The 16,752-nt window shown below is 33.5% G+C and overlaps 1 protein-coding gene across 7 annotated transcripts in view; it reads left to right on the top strand.

The window, feature by feature from the left end:
* The window catches only part of ATRNL1 (attractin like 1), an 838,515-nt gene that overhangs the window by 22,100 nt on the left and 799,663 nt on the right, over positions 1 to 16,752 (top strand). For all 7 annotated transcript variants that reach the window (XR_009212695.1, XM_032176925.2, XM_032176917.2 and 4 more), the window contains exons 2-5: positions 5,728 to 5,811; positions 7,243 to 7,356; positions 13,125 to 13,253; positions 14,867 to 15,075. Coding sequence is in view for 6 of the 7 variants with exons in the window: in XM_032176925.2 (XP_032032816.1) it covers positions 5,728 to 5,811; positions 7,243 to 7,356; positions 13,125 to 13,253; positions 14,867 to 15,075 (536 nt within the window). In the remaining variant the exon portion in view is untranslated. The remainder of the gene's footprint in view (positions 1 to 5,727; positions 5,812 to 7,242; positions 7,357 to 13,124; positions 13,254 to 14,866; positions 15,076 to 16,752) is intronic.

Here is a 16,752-nt window from a genome sequence, read left to right as displayed (position 1 = left end):
CAGAGTGAAGAGACAACCCACACATTGAGAGAAAATATTTGCAAACCATACATCAGATAAGGGACTCATACCCGAGACATAAAATGAACTCAAATCACTCAATAACAAGAAAACAAATAACCCTATTTAAACATGGGCAAAGAATCTGAATAGACATTTTTCAAAAGAAAACATACAAAAGGCCAACACATATATGAAAACATGCTCAACATTACTAATCATCAGGGAAATGCAGATCAAAACCACAATGGGATGTCATCTCATACCTCTTAAAATGGCTCTTATAAAAAAGATGAAAGATAACAAGTGTTGGTGAGGATATGGCAAAAAGGGAACTTTTGTACACTGTTGGGGGAAAGTAAATTAGTACAGCCATTTTGAAAAACAGTATGGAGGTTCATCAAAAAACTGAAAATAGAATTACCATATGATCCAGCAGTCTGAGTATATATCCAAAGGAATTGAAATCAGTATGTTGGAGAGATGTTTGCATTCACATGTTCATTGCAGCATTGTTCATAATAGCCAATACTGGGAAAAAACCTAAGTGCCCACCAAGGGATCAATAGATAAAAAAAGAGGTATGTATGCATAATGAAATAGTATTCAGCCTATAAAGGGACAAAATCCTGTCATTTGTGACAACGTAGATGAAACTAGAGGTCATTAGGTTATGCAAAATAAGCTAGGCTTAGAAAGACAAATATCACCTGATCTCACTTACATGTGGAATCTAAAAATTTGAATCAATCGAAGTAGAGAGTAGAATGGGGGTTACCAGAAGCTGTGGGTGGTGGTCGGTTGGGCAGGGAAAGGAAAAATATTGGTCAAAGGGTGCAAAGTTTGAATTAGGAAGAATAAGTGTTCTATTATTCTGTTGGCATTCTATTGTACAATGAAGTGACTAATGTTACTAATTGTGCATTGTATGTTTCATATACTACATTGCTAATAGAGTGGATTTTTAAATATTTTTGCTGCAAAAAATATGTATGTGGGGTGATAGGTATGTTAATTAGCCTGATCTGCTCAATCTGCAGTGTATACATGTATTGAAGCATCACATTTTACCCCATGAATATATACAATTATTATTTGTCAATAAAGGTGAAATGAAAATAAAAAGGAATTAATAAGCTGATAAATAGTATTTTAACTAGAAAGTCTGTTTTTAAAAAAAATTTCTATGTGAAAAAGGCTTACAAAGGCCACCCTGCATAAAGACTATCCCTGAGTGGATCTGACTATTCCTTGTAGGCTGGTTATGCCAGGACTAAACCTATATTCTGTGATAAACAGGATTTATTGTTTCAGAGATTTTGTAATATTAAAACTGTCACACTTTCTTATTTTTGTAATGTGTTAAATTATATATCCATAGTCAAATTACATATCCATAATGAGGATAGACAACAACATCCCACTAGATTTAATTTTAGTACTGTCTAATATTTGTGCTGGTTTTCCTGCATTTATTAGTGGCCAACCTTGTGTTATAAACAGCCCAGCGTGCTTTTAATTAAGTACTCTGCTTTCAGCTAGAATGAGATATTGACAAGGCATATGTATATGTGGCAGGCATCTAGACAAGTGATTGGCAAACTTTTTCTGTAAAGGGCCAGATAGTAGATATTTTAGGCTTTGTTGGCCAGATGGTCTCTGTTGCCAGTACTGAACTCTGTCCTCATAGTGTGTTAGCAATCTTAGATAATATTTAAACAAACTAGTGTAGTTGTGTTCCAATAAAACTTCATTTACACAAAGAGTAGGCTAGTAGTTTATGTAGTACTGATCTAGATGAATAAGTCAGTGTGGTTCTCAGTTCAAGAAGAGGAATGATACAAAGTTAAAAAAAAAGTTGTTTGAAACTTGGAATATATATTAGAAATAATATTAGAAATAGTAGTTATGAAAGAGCCTATTTTATTTTTTGTAGGGAGTTGAACTATATGCTACCTAATTTCTGGAGAGCACTACACAATTGGAATGTAAGGGTATTAGGAGTAAGAAGTAAAAAAAAAAAAATGGAAAACTTGGTGTTTATGGTTAGAGTATGGTCCTGGAGTGCAAGACTTCTGAATTTTAGGAGAACAGTTCTAGACTGTAAAGAGGTCCAAAGCATGTAATGGGAATGCTTTGCCCACGTGGCATGCAGGTGAAGGTTCTTGGAGTTTAAGAAGAGATCATGAAACTGCAGAAGGAGAATTGTTCTTTCTTTATTATAGAAGTAGCAGGAGATTTCTCCCCTTTACGCATGTCTTTTGGTGGTGAGAAGGAATTTTCCATTTCTTTTACCTTGATTGGTGACATCCTCCCATGCTTCCAGTGGACTGGAATTGGCAAGGAGGAAACCTTTTTGTAGTAAGTGGAGGAAAAGGTGGGCTCTTGGTAGGATCTTTAGGGCTAAGGATAAGGAATTCAGGGATTGTGGTGAGTAGTTTCCTTTTAAGTTTGGGAAATTGTACTACTGAAGTTGAATAGGGCAGGACAGGGTGTGTAGTTTTCAGGTACTCCTATTGTTTAGCTTAGGTAGGGAGGCATAACAGTTCCTTCACATCACTTCTTATAAGAGGGAGATAAGGATTACTGTGGTAACTCCTACAATATATGTTTCTTTGGAGGAGGGGGGATATATATTTTTAATTTTTGTGGGTACAGAGTAGGTGTATATATTTACAGGGTATGTGGGATATTTTGAAACAGTCATGCAATGCATAATCACATCATGGAAGATAGGGTATTTATCTCAAGCATGTATCCTTTGTGTTACAAACAATCCTTTGTTATTTTAAAATGTAGAATTATTATTGACTATAGTCACCCTGTTGTGCTTTCAAATACTAGTCTCATTCATTCTATTTTTTTTGTACCCCTTAACCATCCCTACCTCCTCCTCACTTTACCACTACCCTTCCCAGCCTCTGGTAACCATCTTCCAACTCTGTCTCCATGGGTTCAGTTGTTTTGCTTTTTAGATCCCGCAAATCAGTGAGAACATATAATGTTTATCTTTCTGTGCCTGGCTTATTTCACGAAACATAATGACATCCAGTTACATCCATTTTGTTGCAAATGACTGAATCACATTATTTTTATGGCTGAATAGTAATTCATTGTGTATATGTACCACATTTCTTTATCTGTTCATCTGTTGATGGACGCGTAGGTCGCTTCCAAATCTTGGCTATTGTGCACAGAGCTACAACAAACATGGGAGTGCAGATATTTCAATATATTGATTTCCTTTCTTTCGGGTATATACCCAACAGTGGGATTGCTGAATTGTATGGTAGCTAAATTTTTACTTTTATGAGAAACCTCCAAAGTGTTCTCCATAGTGGTTGTACTAATTTACAATCCCACAAACAGTATAAGAGGGTTGCCTTTTCTCCATATCCTTGCCAGCATTTCTTACTACCTGTCTTTTGGATATAAGCCATTTTAACTGGGGTGAGATGATCTCTCATTTTAGTTTTGCTTTTCATTTCTGTGATGATCATTGATGTTGAGCACCTTTTCATATACGTATTTGAAATTTGTATGTCTTCTTTTGAGAAATGTCTGTTCAAACCTTTAGCCCATTTTTTAAATTGGATTGTTGGCTTTTTTTCCTGTTGAGTTGTTTGAGCACCCTGTATATTCTGGTTATTAATCCTTTGTCAGATGGATAGCTTGTAAATATTTACTCCCATTCTGTGGGTTGTCTCTTCATGTTGCTGTTTCCTTTGCTGTGCAGAAGCTTTTTAACTTGATGTGATCCCGTTTGTCCATTTTTGCTTTGGTTGTCTGTGCTTGTGGGTTATTCCTCAAGAAATCTTTGCCCAGTCCAATATCCTGGAGAGTTTCCCCAATGTTTTCTTGTAGTAGTTTCATATGCTTAATTACCTGTTATTATGCTAGACATTTTATTTGAAAATTATTGAGAGAAATAATTTGAGGCCCAGAATAATGTTACCTTTCTTTAGAGAGTACCATGTATCTTCTGTTAGGAGACTTGGCATATTGGCAGTTCTAGCAGCACCATAAGCCAATTTTAAGACTTGGGAGTTTTCTGCTGCTCAGATGACTCATAGCTAACCTACAGTTGAGGTAAAGGCTGGTTAACTTCTGGTACACCATTATTTTAATAGCAAGTCATTATGTCCCAAGTCAAAGTGCCCTGTTGTTTCTTGGAGCCCCTATGTTTTGTGGGTTATTGCTTCCAACTTTTGTCCTCCTCTCTCCTCGAGGCTACCAAATGCACTCTCAACCTTTTGGCAGTCTCTTCTAAATAAGCAAATCTCTCAGAACAAAAGCATCTCTGAATGCCTGCCTCCTCTTAAAGAGTTTGCAACTTCTGGACCTTGGCTTTGTACATTTTATCATTTTGTTACTTGTAAGATTTTAAAATTGTCCTTTAACTTTTTAAGTTGTCTTCAGTGGAGAGTTTTTCTGAGTTACTGCACTTGGTATTAATATTACTGGAAGTGAAAAATCAGGGCAAGTTATTTAACTTGTTACTTAAAATGTGCTTCAGACTTCTCATCTGTAATATGGAGTTATTAATTATTTACTATCTTATAGGTTTTTTGAGATTTTTAAATGAGGCAACACATTGTGTGTTTATAGTGGTACCTGACATGTAGAAAATGCTCAAGTTATTATTACATTTATTTGAGAATATAGGCATTTGTTGCTCTTCAAAGATTTTCCAAGCATGAATTAGCCACTTTATTACAGAAGTAATTTGCAGGGATTATGAAAGACTTGCAAATGACATTAACATTGACTGACACTTCTGTCAACCCTGATTTAGGTAAATTAAAGTTTTTCCCCCCTAATGTATTTAAGGCTCTATACTATAAGGAAAATTTAATTTTATCTGAAAGTAGATAATGGCCCTGATATATATATGTGTGTGTGTATGTTTATGTGAATATGTAAAAACTGATTAGCTGTGATGTGTTTGTATATGCATATATAAGTATAGTATATAAATGTTAAATGGGAAGACATTTTAATTTTTTAAAATATGGTCTCTTGATAAAATAATTGGGCTGGAAGTAAGAAAAACAAAATGAAGTAGAATTGAGATTTTTGTTTTAAAGATTTTTAATTTCTGAAAATATAGTTTTTCCAAATATCTTTTTCTTTTTTATGCATAAAATAGAAGATATAATTTTTTTTATTTGTCCTGTTTTAAAAATTGAGTTCTTGGATTAGATGTAGACAGGAGAAAATGATAATAAAAAATATATTTATAGCAGAACTCTTTAAAGTTTGATGACACCTATTTTAGCAATACCAGTGCGTGAAGAAAAAATATAGCTTACATGGTAACTCCCCAAAGTGGAACATACATATACTTTTTCTCTATTCTATAGATTTGTATTTGATCTTCCTTCTGCCTCAACCTAATTTTTGTGCAGATGAAGTTTAACTTATTCTATTTTGCATCAACATCGAATCCTTCAGTACTATGTTCAGTCTTTCAGTGTCTTTTTTTGCTTCATAAATTGAAATGGTCATGACATATTAAGGTTTAAAGAAATCCAAAATAAGTATCTTTTGAGATGTAGAGAAAAATACAGCACTTTGAAATTTTCCTAAGTTGTAAATAAATCCTCCTTTTTGAAAATTGTTATGTCCCGTTCCTTTGGCTTAATGACTTTTAAATTTTCTTATCCTGCTATATGTCTTAAAGTTATTTTAAGGTAATTATTTTCATTATTTTATTTTCTCTTCCAGGTTAACAGAACCTTCTGGATATTTAACAGATGGCCCAATTAACTATAAATATAAAACTAAATGTACATGGCTCATTGAAGGCTAGTAAGTATACAGTCTGGGTCAAATTAATGTATTTTATTCTTAAATGATAAAGGTGATCATATTAATGTCAGAGCATTAGAGTATAATTACTTTATCATTTAGTTTGTTTATTATTAGATAATATTTACAACTTCTAGATATCACATTTAATGTAAATTACACTACCTCTTTCTTCACTTGTGACAATAGTTTTTGGTATATATTTTGTTTTTGAGTTAATGTTACAGTGGTATTAAATTGAGTAGGCATTTTTTTGGTTTATTTTGAACATCTTGTTATGAAATTTGAAGACTTCATAGAAATTATAAAAATATTTCGTGCTGAGCTATGCTATTCATATAATTTAGCATTTTAGTTCTAAGGGTATTTTTAAAAGAACATTTTGTAGAAGAGAGAGTTATATTCATTTAGAGGTATTTTCAGTAATTAGGGCTTCAAACAATCTATTTAAATGTATTGTGAGTGGAGCATAAAAGAATTGATATGAATTATTTTTGAATGGTTTTATAATATCCAAAGAGTATATTTGGAAAATTTTGTATTTAAATTTTTCCAACTTAAAAGCTGTTCATTCTCTGCTGTGCAGCTATAGTTACATTTTGTTTATTTGTTAACATTATATCACATTGAGAATTTTGATTAAAATTTAAATAGTTTTTTAGTGGCTCCACTTAAGGGTTCTGTAAAAATAATAGTGGCTTCTTGAGTGTTGATTTTTAAAAATCAACTTTATTTAAGTACCATTTGTATACAACAAAATGCATCCATTTTAAGTGTACAGTTCCATAAGGTTTCAGTGATGTATACAGTCTATGTAACCTCTACCTTCAAACAAGACACAGAAGATGTTTTTTTTTGAGACAGAGTCTCACTCTGTTACCCAGGCTGGAGTGCAGTGGTGCAATCTCGGCTCACTGCAGCCTCTGCCTCCTGAGTTCAAGCAATTCTCCTGCCTCAGCCTCCTGAGTAGCTGGGACTAGAGGCACGTGCTGCCATGCCCAGCTAATTTTTATATTTTCAGTAGAGATGGGTTTTACCATGTTGGCCAGGATGGTCTTGATCTCCTGACCTCGTGATCTGCCTGCCTTGGCCTCCCAAAGTGCCGGGATTACAGGCGAGAGCCACTGCACTTGGCTGAACATTTTTTATTGACTACATTTTTAGAAAATAATGATACATACATATGTCCTGTTAATAGATTTCGAAAGTTACATTTTATTTGTATAAATTAGATATGACGGCTTATCAATCTTTCACCCTGATGATATAAGGATTTACAGCAAATTATCTATAAATAGATTTCTAATAAAATACCCTATCTAAAGTTTCTTCACTCTGTGCTTTGTATATTATATAATAAATATGTATTTATTCACTCTGTGCTTTGTATATTATATTTTAATTTTAAAAATATTTCATATTAATTTTCAGTCCAAATGCAGTGTTAAGATTAAGATTCAATCATTTTGCTACAGAATGTAGCTGGGATCATATGTATGTTTATGATGGAGATTCAATATATGCACCTTTAATAGCTGTACTTAGGTGAGTAATTATATTTAATCAGTTGCAGAAAAGTGATTGTGTAATTGCTTAACTTTAAATATATATTGATATGTACTGCAAAATAAATTTAGTAAAGATATTGATAGTTACGTTTCACAGATGATTATAATACTTTGTTATGTGCTGTAACTGTCAACTTAGGTAATAATTCTGTAAATATTGATATAACATAAATAAGTACTATATTGGAAATATAGATTTCTTTCTAAATATTTTTTATTCTCATTGTATTTAGTTTATTCTTTTAAAGTGGCTTGAATATGTTTTCAGAACTATCTATTTGGATATATTAGCGTGAGTTCTAGCTGACAAATAAATAGACAAGTTTTGTTTTTTAATAGTTTTTTTTTTATTTTAGTGAAATGGTAAAATTTTAAATTCTGCATTAAAGGGTTAAGTTATGCTTTGTGCAATGATTAATAAAGATGGAGTTTCTACCAATTGTCAAAATGTGAGAATTTTATTTGCTTCAAAATATTTTATTGTTAATAGTAAGGTAGATTATTAATTTTAAAATTACAGTATTGTATCAATTTAAAAATCTTTTCTTATGTATGTTTAGATTATTATAAAAAGTTTCATGAATAGGAGAAAATGTATTAGACACAGAAAAAATTATGAACATGTATAGATTTTGTATATAATTTAACATGATTGTTGATAAGTTACTCATTATATTATTTACTTTTGCTATTTATACAATATCTCTTATATATTCTGTCATTGTTGGAAATTTAAGTATGGATAAAAGCTTATTGGTCCCTTCAAAATTTTTTCTTTCCAGTTTTTCTTTTTACTATTCATGTGGCAAATATTCTATTTCATTCTATTCTAATACATTTTATTTTGTTCTATTTTATCAGGAATGTGAATTATTATTTTGGACAAAAATGTAAGGACTTGTATTTCCTTAGGAGCTTAGGTACTTATTCTGTGATATTGCTATTGCTTAAATTTTTGAGTTGTTCGAACATTAGAAAAAGGATAGCCATAAGCAACCCTTCATCTAAGGACAATAAAGAGAAAATAGAGTGGAGCCTTGCAAGTAATTAGGTTGTAAGATAATTTATTGTAACAATTAAATTTGATCCTCAGTTCATACATTTATTTTTAGCAATTTAAACATCACTTTGCTATCTTAACTCTATTTTTATGATACCGTTGACTGACCATCATTTAGATGTGTGCCTGTTCATTTGTTTATCTAGTAATTCTAATTACTTTGTATTAATACTCATCCATTAGCATTCTTACCAACACTTTCTTATTATTAAAGGAAGATAATTAGCAGGTGGGATTTAGTATATGGCTGTGAAGATGGAATTAGTGATTTCTCATTAGCAAGTGTTCTTGTTAGCCCTCCTAAGGGAAATGGAAAACTCATGTTTATTGATATTGAATATCCACTCGATGTTAAGCACTAGGCTAGGCAGTTTAAATGTCATCTAATCCTCACAAAGATCTTGTTGGGGAAGTACTAAGTACTATTATCCCCATTTTGCAGTTGAGAAAGTTGACATTCAGAGAAGTTATTTGCGTCTAATAAATGGTAGAGCTAGGATTAGGACTTGAATCTCAATCTCCTGATTTAAAAACGTATGCTGTTTGTACTTCATCTTGCTGAGAATTCAGAATCTAATATGTTTGAATTGTTTCAATTGTATAAATATTTATTACTCAACATTTAATTACAGAGACTGTCACAGGCTTAGAGTACATAGTAAGGAAGAAGGCATAGGCTATCGCAGTGACTTTAGACACCAACTACCTGCAGTTGGGCTAGAACAGATTTCCTAGGTTAAGGGCACAGTCCTCTACAACGAGGGTCTCCTCTCCACCCCAGATCCCCGTACCAGTCCATGGCCTGTTAGGAACAGGGCTACACAGTAGGAAGTGAGTGGCAGGCAAGTGAGCAAAGCTTCGTCTTTATTTACAGCTGCTCCCCATTGCTTGCATTACTGCCTGAGCTCCACCTCCTGTCAGATCAGCAGCGGCATTAGATTCTCATAGGAGTACAGACCCTACTGTGAACTGCGCATGTGAGGGATCTAGGTTGCTTATTCCTTATGAGGTTCTAATGCCTGATGGTCTGTCACTGTCTCCCATCACCCCCAGATGGGACCATCTAGTTGCAGGAAATCAAGCTCAGGGCTTCCACTGATTCTACATTATGGCGGGTTGTATAATTATTTCATTACATATTACAATGTAATAATAATAGAAATAAGTGCAAAATAAATGTAATATGCTTGAATCATCCCAAAATCATCCTCCCCTGGTCTGTGGAAATTTTGTCTTCCATGAAACTGGTCCCTGGTTCCAAAAAGGTTGGGGACTGCTGCTCTATATCACTGCTGTCATTTCAGACACTAGCTGCAAGCTTGGTGGTCCCTACCTACTCTGACAATCTGGCTACATATTTAGGGGTTCCTACTCTCTCCTAAAAGTTTGAAAATTCACTAGAATTATCGTAGAACTCAGGAAAGTTCTACACTTATGACTATAGTTTTATCACGAAGGATAGAAATCAGAGCCAGCCCAATAAAAAGATGCATAGAGTGAGGTCTGGGAGGATCATAAATGCAAAGCTTCTGGGTCCTCAGAATGTGTTACCCATCCAGCACATCAAAATGTATCACCAACAAGGAAGCTCATCTGAGCTTCAGGTGTCCAGAGTTTTACTGAAGTTTCATTATGTAGCCATGAGTGATCGAATCATTGGCCATGAGGCTGAACTCAAATCTCCAGCCCCTCCCATCCCCTTCTCTCTCGGGAAGTTAGGCTAATACCATATGGCCCCAACACTTTAATCACATGGTTAGTGTTTCTGGAGTGGCCATCACCTATTCTGAATTATATCTTTAGCTTAAATTAATTAGGGGCTCACCATGAGTCACCTCATTGGCATAGATTTTCAGGGCTCACCATGAATAGGAAGACACTCCTATCACTCAGGAAATTTCAAGAATTTAGAGGTTATGTCCCAAGAACTGGGGACAAAAGCCAGCCAAATTCTTTAGTATGCAGTAGTCTTGCATTAGTGGGGGTATGTAAACAGATTTTTCACATAGCCTAGTTAGTGTTACAATCAGGTTATGAAGGAGTTTTATATAATTTAAAAATAAATAATCCTTCATGTTGATTTTCATCGTGAGTAAAAGAATGAAGTATGGGGGTCAGATAGGACATTCTAGAGAGAGAAAAGCATATATACAAAAGTATAGACACATTAAAGAGCATTATATTTTAGGGCAATAGTAAAAAGTTTTGAGTAGCTTGATTGTAGGAACTGGGATATGTAGGAGTCACATTACCCCAAAACAGCAATCAGTGACATTTACTTAGTGCTCATTTTGTGCCAGACAATGTGCAGGAGTTCTTTATATGCATTAGTTTATTTAATCCTCAAAATAACCTTTAGGTAGGTATTAATATTGCAATTTTACAAATGCAGAATTGAGACACAGATTTTCTGTGAGTGGCCCGAAGGTTGCCTAGCTGGTAAGTCAGAATATGAATCTAGGTTGTGTAATTATAGGTCCTAATCCCTTAATCACAGTAATATTGCTTTCTTGTACAACACACTAAAGAAGTTGGGCTTTTATTTTGTAGGCAAGACTTTTTAGAATGTGGAGAATAGATTGGAATGGAGAAGTGTTATTATTATTATTTTTTTACTGTGTGCTGGAGAATCGTGTGTTGGATGTTGTTGTTTGGAAAATCATATATAGTAATAATTTGAGGCCTAGAAAGATTATATTCTTGTGGAGACTACCTGGGGATACTAGCAATCCATATTCAACTCAATCCAAACTCAGATACTGAGGTGATTCATAGCTCAGCTGCAGTGCTGTCCTTTGGAGGGCCTAACTTTAGGTAGTTTGCTTTCACTTCCAACCATTAGAGTCCCAGTTCAACATGAAGGCCCTGGATTTCACTTTTTGTTTCCCTCACTCTGTAAAATCCCTGAAATCACCACCAAGTTTTTTTTAGCCCTTCAGATCTTACCTCCGGCCTTGAAATCAGCAAATGCCAGTAGGGTAAAATGACCTCAATGCCTGGGCAGGCCTTCAAGCTGATTTTTTTGTTTTTATATAATTTGTCATTTTACTAGATTTCAGTTGGTCCGAATTTCCTGCTGTATTATACAATAAGTGGAAACTCTCTTTTATTTATTGTTTTTAAAATGCTTGTAAACAAAAAACCAAATAGATCTGTTCTTTTTTGTTTGTTTTTTTGAGACGTAGTCTTGCTCTGTCACCAGGCTGGAGTGCAGTGGTGCGATCTCGGCTCACTGCAACCTCTGCCTCCCAGGTTCAGGTGATTCTCCTGCCTCAGCCTCCCGAGTAGCTGGGACTACAGGCATGCGCCACCATGCCCACCTGATTTTTTTGTATTTTTAGTAGAAATGGGGTTTCACTGTGTTGGTCAGGATGGTCCCAATCTCTTGACCTCGTTATCCGCCCACCTCCACCTTCCAAAGTACTGGGATTACAGGCGTGAGCCACTGCACCTGGCCCAGACCTATTCTTTTTATCTCTTTCAGAGAGCTCTCAGAGACTAGCTGTATCTATTATAAAGACCTATTATTTTTAGTAATACTCACCTTTATATAATTTTATTACAATGAACAATATGTATGTATAACTTAAGACTGGTGTCATAGAGTTTGTATTATTTTGAGAGTCTCATTTTAAAATCATTTGTTGCTTCACAAACATAACCTAGTAGATATAATAATAATTACTAAAGCGTTAAATCAAGAGTTGATTACTTTTTCACTTGTTTGCATTTGAGAATGTATTTTCCAAATCCATAATTATTTGACTATAATATTTCATTTATGTGTCAAATATGATTTGAATGGGGGAATTCAGTTCTTAGTGGTAGCTAAACATAATTTTAACTGTCTAAAGGAATTGACTGTGTCGAGTTATATAATTTGTTAGCAGCTTCTTTTCTTTCACCTATTGCATGTTTTCATAGATTTAGAGAGGTTAGAACATATAACTAAATGAAGATAGGTAATTTTCCTCATGAACAAGTAGCCTTAAAAAGAAATACAAGTGACTAGTTTAAAACTATTTTGTACATTTATGTCTCCCCCACCCCAAGTTTTTGTTTGTATGCTTATGGGCTTATGTTAGCAATATTCTGTTTTGGAATAGTTATATATTAATGCAATTTGCATAGATATGCACAATTAGAAAAACATTAAAGTATATATAGTTTTAAATTTTTTAAAGTAAATATTTTAAATCACCTAGATAAATCTATTGGAAATGTACAGCTATAACTAGAATGTAATTGTAATTGCTTAACTGATGTAGAGTGTCTTCCAGCTTCATCGGATTTTTAAACCAATCAGAATAAGTAAAGGTACAGGGTCTTATTAGAGTAGCAAGGTGACTTTAAGTGAAGTTTTATATGAATTAAGTGGAAGACTACCCTGTAGTAGGATGGATAGTAGGACAAAAAGGAGAAATGAGATATTGCCTTACAAATAGTGATAAGAAAAGAATGGGGTACAGTGGCATGAGAGTAGATTTTAGTGTATTGGCAGCAGTAGTAGAACTAATTTAGTGAGAAATGGATAGGAACTTCTTTTAGATTTATTCTCCTTTTAGTTGCCCATTCTGACGTACAAGCATTACTGATCCTGGTAAGAATATTTCTGAGTAAATTTTATGTGCTTAACAGTCTTACATGTATCTATACATACAATATTCAGTTTTGTTCTCTTTTAGTGGTTTGATAGTCCCTGAAATAAGGGGCAATGAAACTGTGCCTGAAGTTGTTACTACATCTGGCTATGCACTGTTACATTTTTTTAGTGATGCTGCATATAATCTAACTGGTTTCAACATTTTCTATTCGTAAGTATTTTTTTAAAAATTCCATCTTTTAATGATTCTTGTAATTTAATGTAAAAGAGTTTTTTTGTTTATTTTTATTAATGTCATATACTTAGAAGCAGGCTACTGTGTTAAATTTCAAATTAGTAGGCAGGATCCTTTCTTAAGTACATAAAATCTTAATAATATGCCACAAAATGTGATCTAAGCCTATAAGTTTGGTTGAAAATTAATTATGAAATTTACAATTGCTTTTTGGCAAGTGATTAAGTAAACAAATACTAGTGTAGCTTTACTGGTAGCAACAGATGTGGTGAGACTGCAGGGAGTTGTGAACTGCCTTTCAGTGCTGTAAGGTATATCACTTGTAATTTGAAGAGGATTATGGGAGCTAAGTTTTTGTAGTCTCTATTGCAGAGACTGTACTGAATGCTATACATACATTATGTCATTTAATTACCTTCAATTCTGTCAAGTGGGTATATTTCCCATTGACACATGAGGAAATTGTGGCTTAAGAGTTAAGTGGCTATACCACTATCTCCTCTAAAATAAGAAAAGTAATATTCATTGAAAATCTACTATATGCCTGATACTTTATATACATTTTTATATCTAGAAGACTGAGGGTGAAATAATGAGAGATGCTTTCAGATGCTTTCACAGGAATGGCTAGAGAGGAAGTCTATATATTATTTTTTTCTTTTCTTCAGAATGTAGAAATTTGTAACCAGAGAATTTTTCACCAGAAATATTCTAAATATCCTTGAATCAGCAATTTATTATGGAATTTATTTATCCTACAATGTATCCAAGTATGTATGCAAGGGAGAACAAATATATAGTAGAATATAATCACACGGTGGCTCATGCCTGTAATCCCAGCACTTTGAGAGGCCGAGGCGGGCGGATCACGAGGTCAGGAGATCGAGACCATCTTGGCTAACACGGTGAAACCCTGTCTCTACTAAAAATACAAAAAATTAGCCAGGCATGGTGGTGGGCGCCTGTAGTCCTAGCTACTTGGGAGGCTGAGGCAGGAGAATGGCATGAACCCGGGAGGCGGAGCTTGCAGTGAGCCAAGATCGCACCACTGCATTCCAGCCTGGGCGACAGAGCGAGACTCTGTCTCAAAAAAAAAAAAAAAAAAAAAGTCTTAAAACTAAATATGATAAACATCCCTTTTCTTCCATAAGAGTGTATGGGTGATAGCATGCTCTTTAAATATTATACAACCAAGTTATATCTTGACTTCTCATATAGTTTGAATTTTCATGAATTTAATTTTTTTCTGTAAAATATACAATCAAAACATTTGAGTACTATAAGTCTTTACAAACATTTTGCTTGGAACTGTACTGATCCTGCAGATGTTGAGCATGTAGTCGTTAGACATTTGGAGTCTTGGTATCAAAGTAAATCTGTTGAATAAACTAAGACCAACTGCAAATAAATACTAACAATTTCATAAGAGTAAGAGGGTACAGGGTAAGGAATTAAAACTACATTGTGAAATTCTGTTACATTTATAAGCACATAGGACACAGTATAAAAATTATAAAGTTTATGATGTATCAACCAAAATTCTTTTTCAATTACCTTGAATTTGAATATATATGAATTATATTTTACAGAATCAATTCTTGTCCTAACAATTGCTCTGGGCATGGGAGGTGTACAACTAGTGTCTCCGTTCCAAGTCAAGTATATTGTGAATGTGATAAATACTGGAAGGGTGAAGCTTGTGATATTCCTTACTGTAAAGCCAATTGCGGCAGTCCAGATCATGGTTACTGTGACCTGACAGGAGAAAAATTATGTGTCTGCAATGATAGTTGGCAAGGTAAGCATGTGTGGTGTGATGGCTTTTGAAACATTGACTCATATATGTAATAGATTAATACAAATTCCACACATTTGTTTCGTTATAGTTTGCACACCCAAGCCTCATGTATTTACTTTTATTTTTAGAATATTCAGATTAATAATCAACTTCTTAATAATTTTTTTGTCACAAATAGAATTAATTGTCAAAGATTTTGTCTCCATACTACTTTGAAGGTTAAATGAAGTTATATATGAAACTGAATTGTTAGGTGTGTGATCATTATGGTCTTCTGTAATTTGTTGTTGAATCTCCCCAAATTTGGTGACTTCACTGAATTTAATGTGGTGCATTCAAATTTGATTTATAAGGGTAATATAAATAGTATATTACAAAAATAAATGTTCAAAGGGACTGCAGTATATGAAACTTATTTGTTAGGAAAGGCTGACATCTTGTGGCTATTTTAAAAAGAACTAGACTATTTTTAAAAGTATTTTAGCTGCCTATTGCAGAAGTCAGATTCCTAGGAAAGAATTTCTAAGTAATTTTTATAAATATCTATCATCAAAGATTAAGTTTAGACTACAGTGAAGAATGTTGGCTTATTTATCTGTATATAAAATAATAAAAATTGTCATTATGAAATTAAGAGATATGATTAGTTATACATACACCTACCCACCTAGAGCTTACTTTTTGCTAGTTACATTTACATATGAAGAGCTTCCTTTGTACCAACATATTAATCCTGTTGAAATAGGGAAATTTAACTCAATAATTACATAACCTGAAGTACTTGATTATGTGTTACTATAATACAGTGTAATAAATAGTAGCAATAGTTCCCAAGTTAAAAACCAAAGAGAACATACTCTTCATGTAGTTGTATTCATTATTCCTGAGATGACCTTTTCAAAAAAGTGTTGTTGGGTATGTTGAGTACTTACTTAGAGGAATTATTTTAGGCTTTATGTAAATTATGCCTGTCTTAAACTCATGTTAGTTAGCTCATTAAAAAGTATTAGGTCTGTCAACTGCACAAAAGATCTATGATTTCTTATTAAATCGAATTTGGTTACCAATTGCAATTATGACAGATACAAATTTCTAAATGTTCTATAATTATAGGGACATGTATTTTAAGTGACTCTTTTAATTATTTGTGACTTTTCTTCCCCCCAAAAGTGCCTTGAGATGTAATTTTATTTTCATTTCTGTCATGAAACTAAAATAACTGTCTTTTCTATAGAGACAGTGGTGTATCCATATTATATTTAAGGCCTGAGAAATAGAAATATATCTCATACACACAGTATTTTTCAAACTGGTCTTCAATTGCTATTAGTCTCCATCTCATTTCAGCAGTCTTAAAAGCAAATGAGGAATACATTTGTATAATATTCTCTGTGAACAACTCTGTCCCCTTTTCTGTTTTTTACTTACTTTCATTAGTCCTTCTTTGAAATGTTTTATTTTCTGTGAGTCTTGTAATATAGATCTGGTTCAAAGTATTAAGAATTTTTTTCTGGCCTTTTTTTTTGGCCTTTTCATATCCTATTATTCTTATCAGTAATGTCCCAAATCATAAGAATTCCTGAATCTAATATGTCTATAAGCAAATGGGAATGGGGAAGCAAATACTGGGTATGTTCACTTTTAAAGCAAAGTTACAAAATCAGTAGTCTAAGAAAT

This window comes from Hylobates moloch, unplaced genomic scaffold, assembly GCF_009828535.3.
Source record: "Hylobates moloch isolate HMO894 unplaced genomic scaffold, HMol_V3 SCAFFOLD_3, whole genome shotgun sequence".
Taxonomy (NCBI): Eukaryota; Metazoa; Chordata; class Mammalia; order Primates; family Hylobatidae; genus Hylobates; species Hylobates moloch.
Note: the sequence above shows the minus strand (reverse complement) of the source record. Positions and strands in the feature narration are given on the sequence as shown.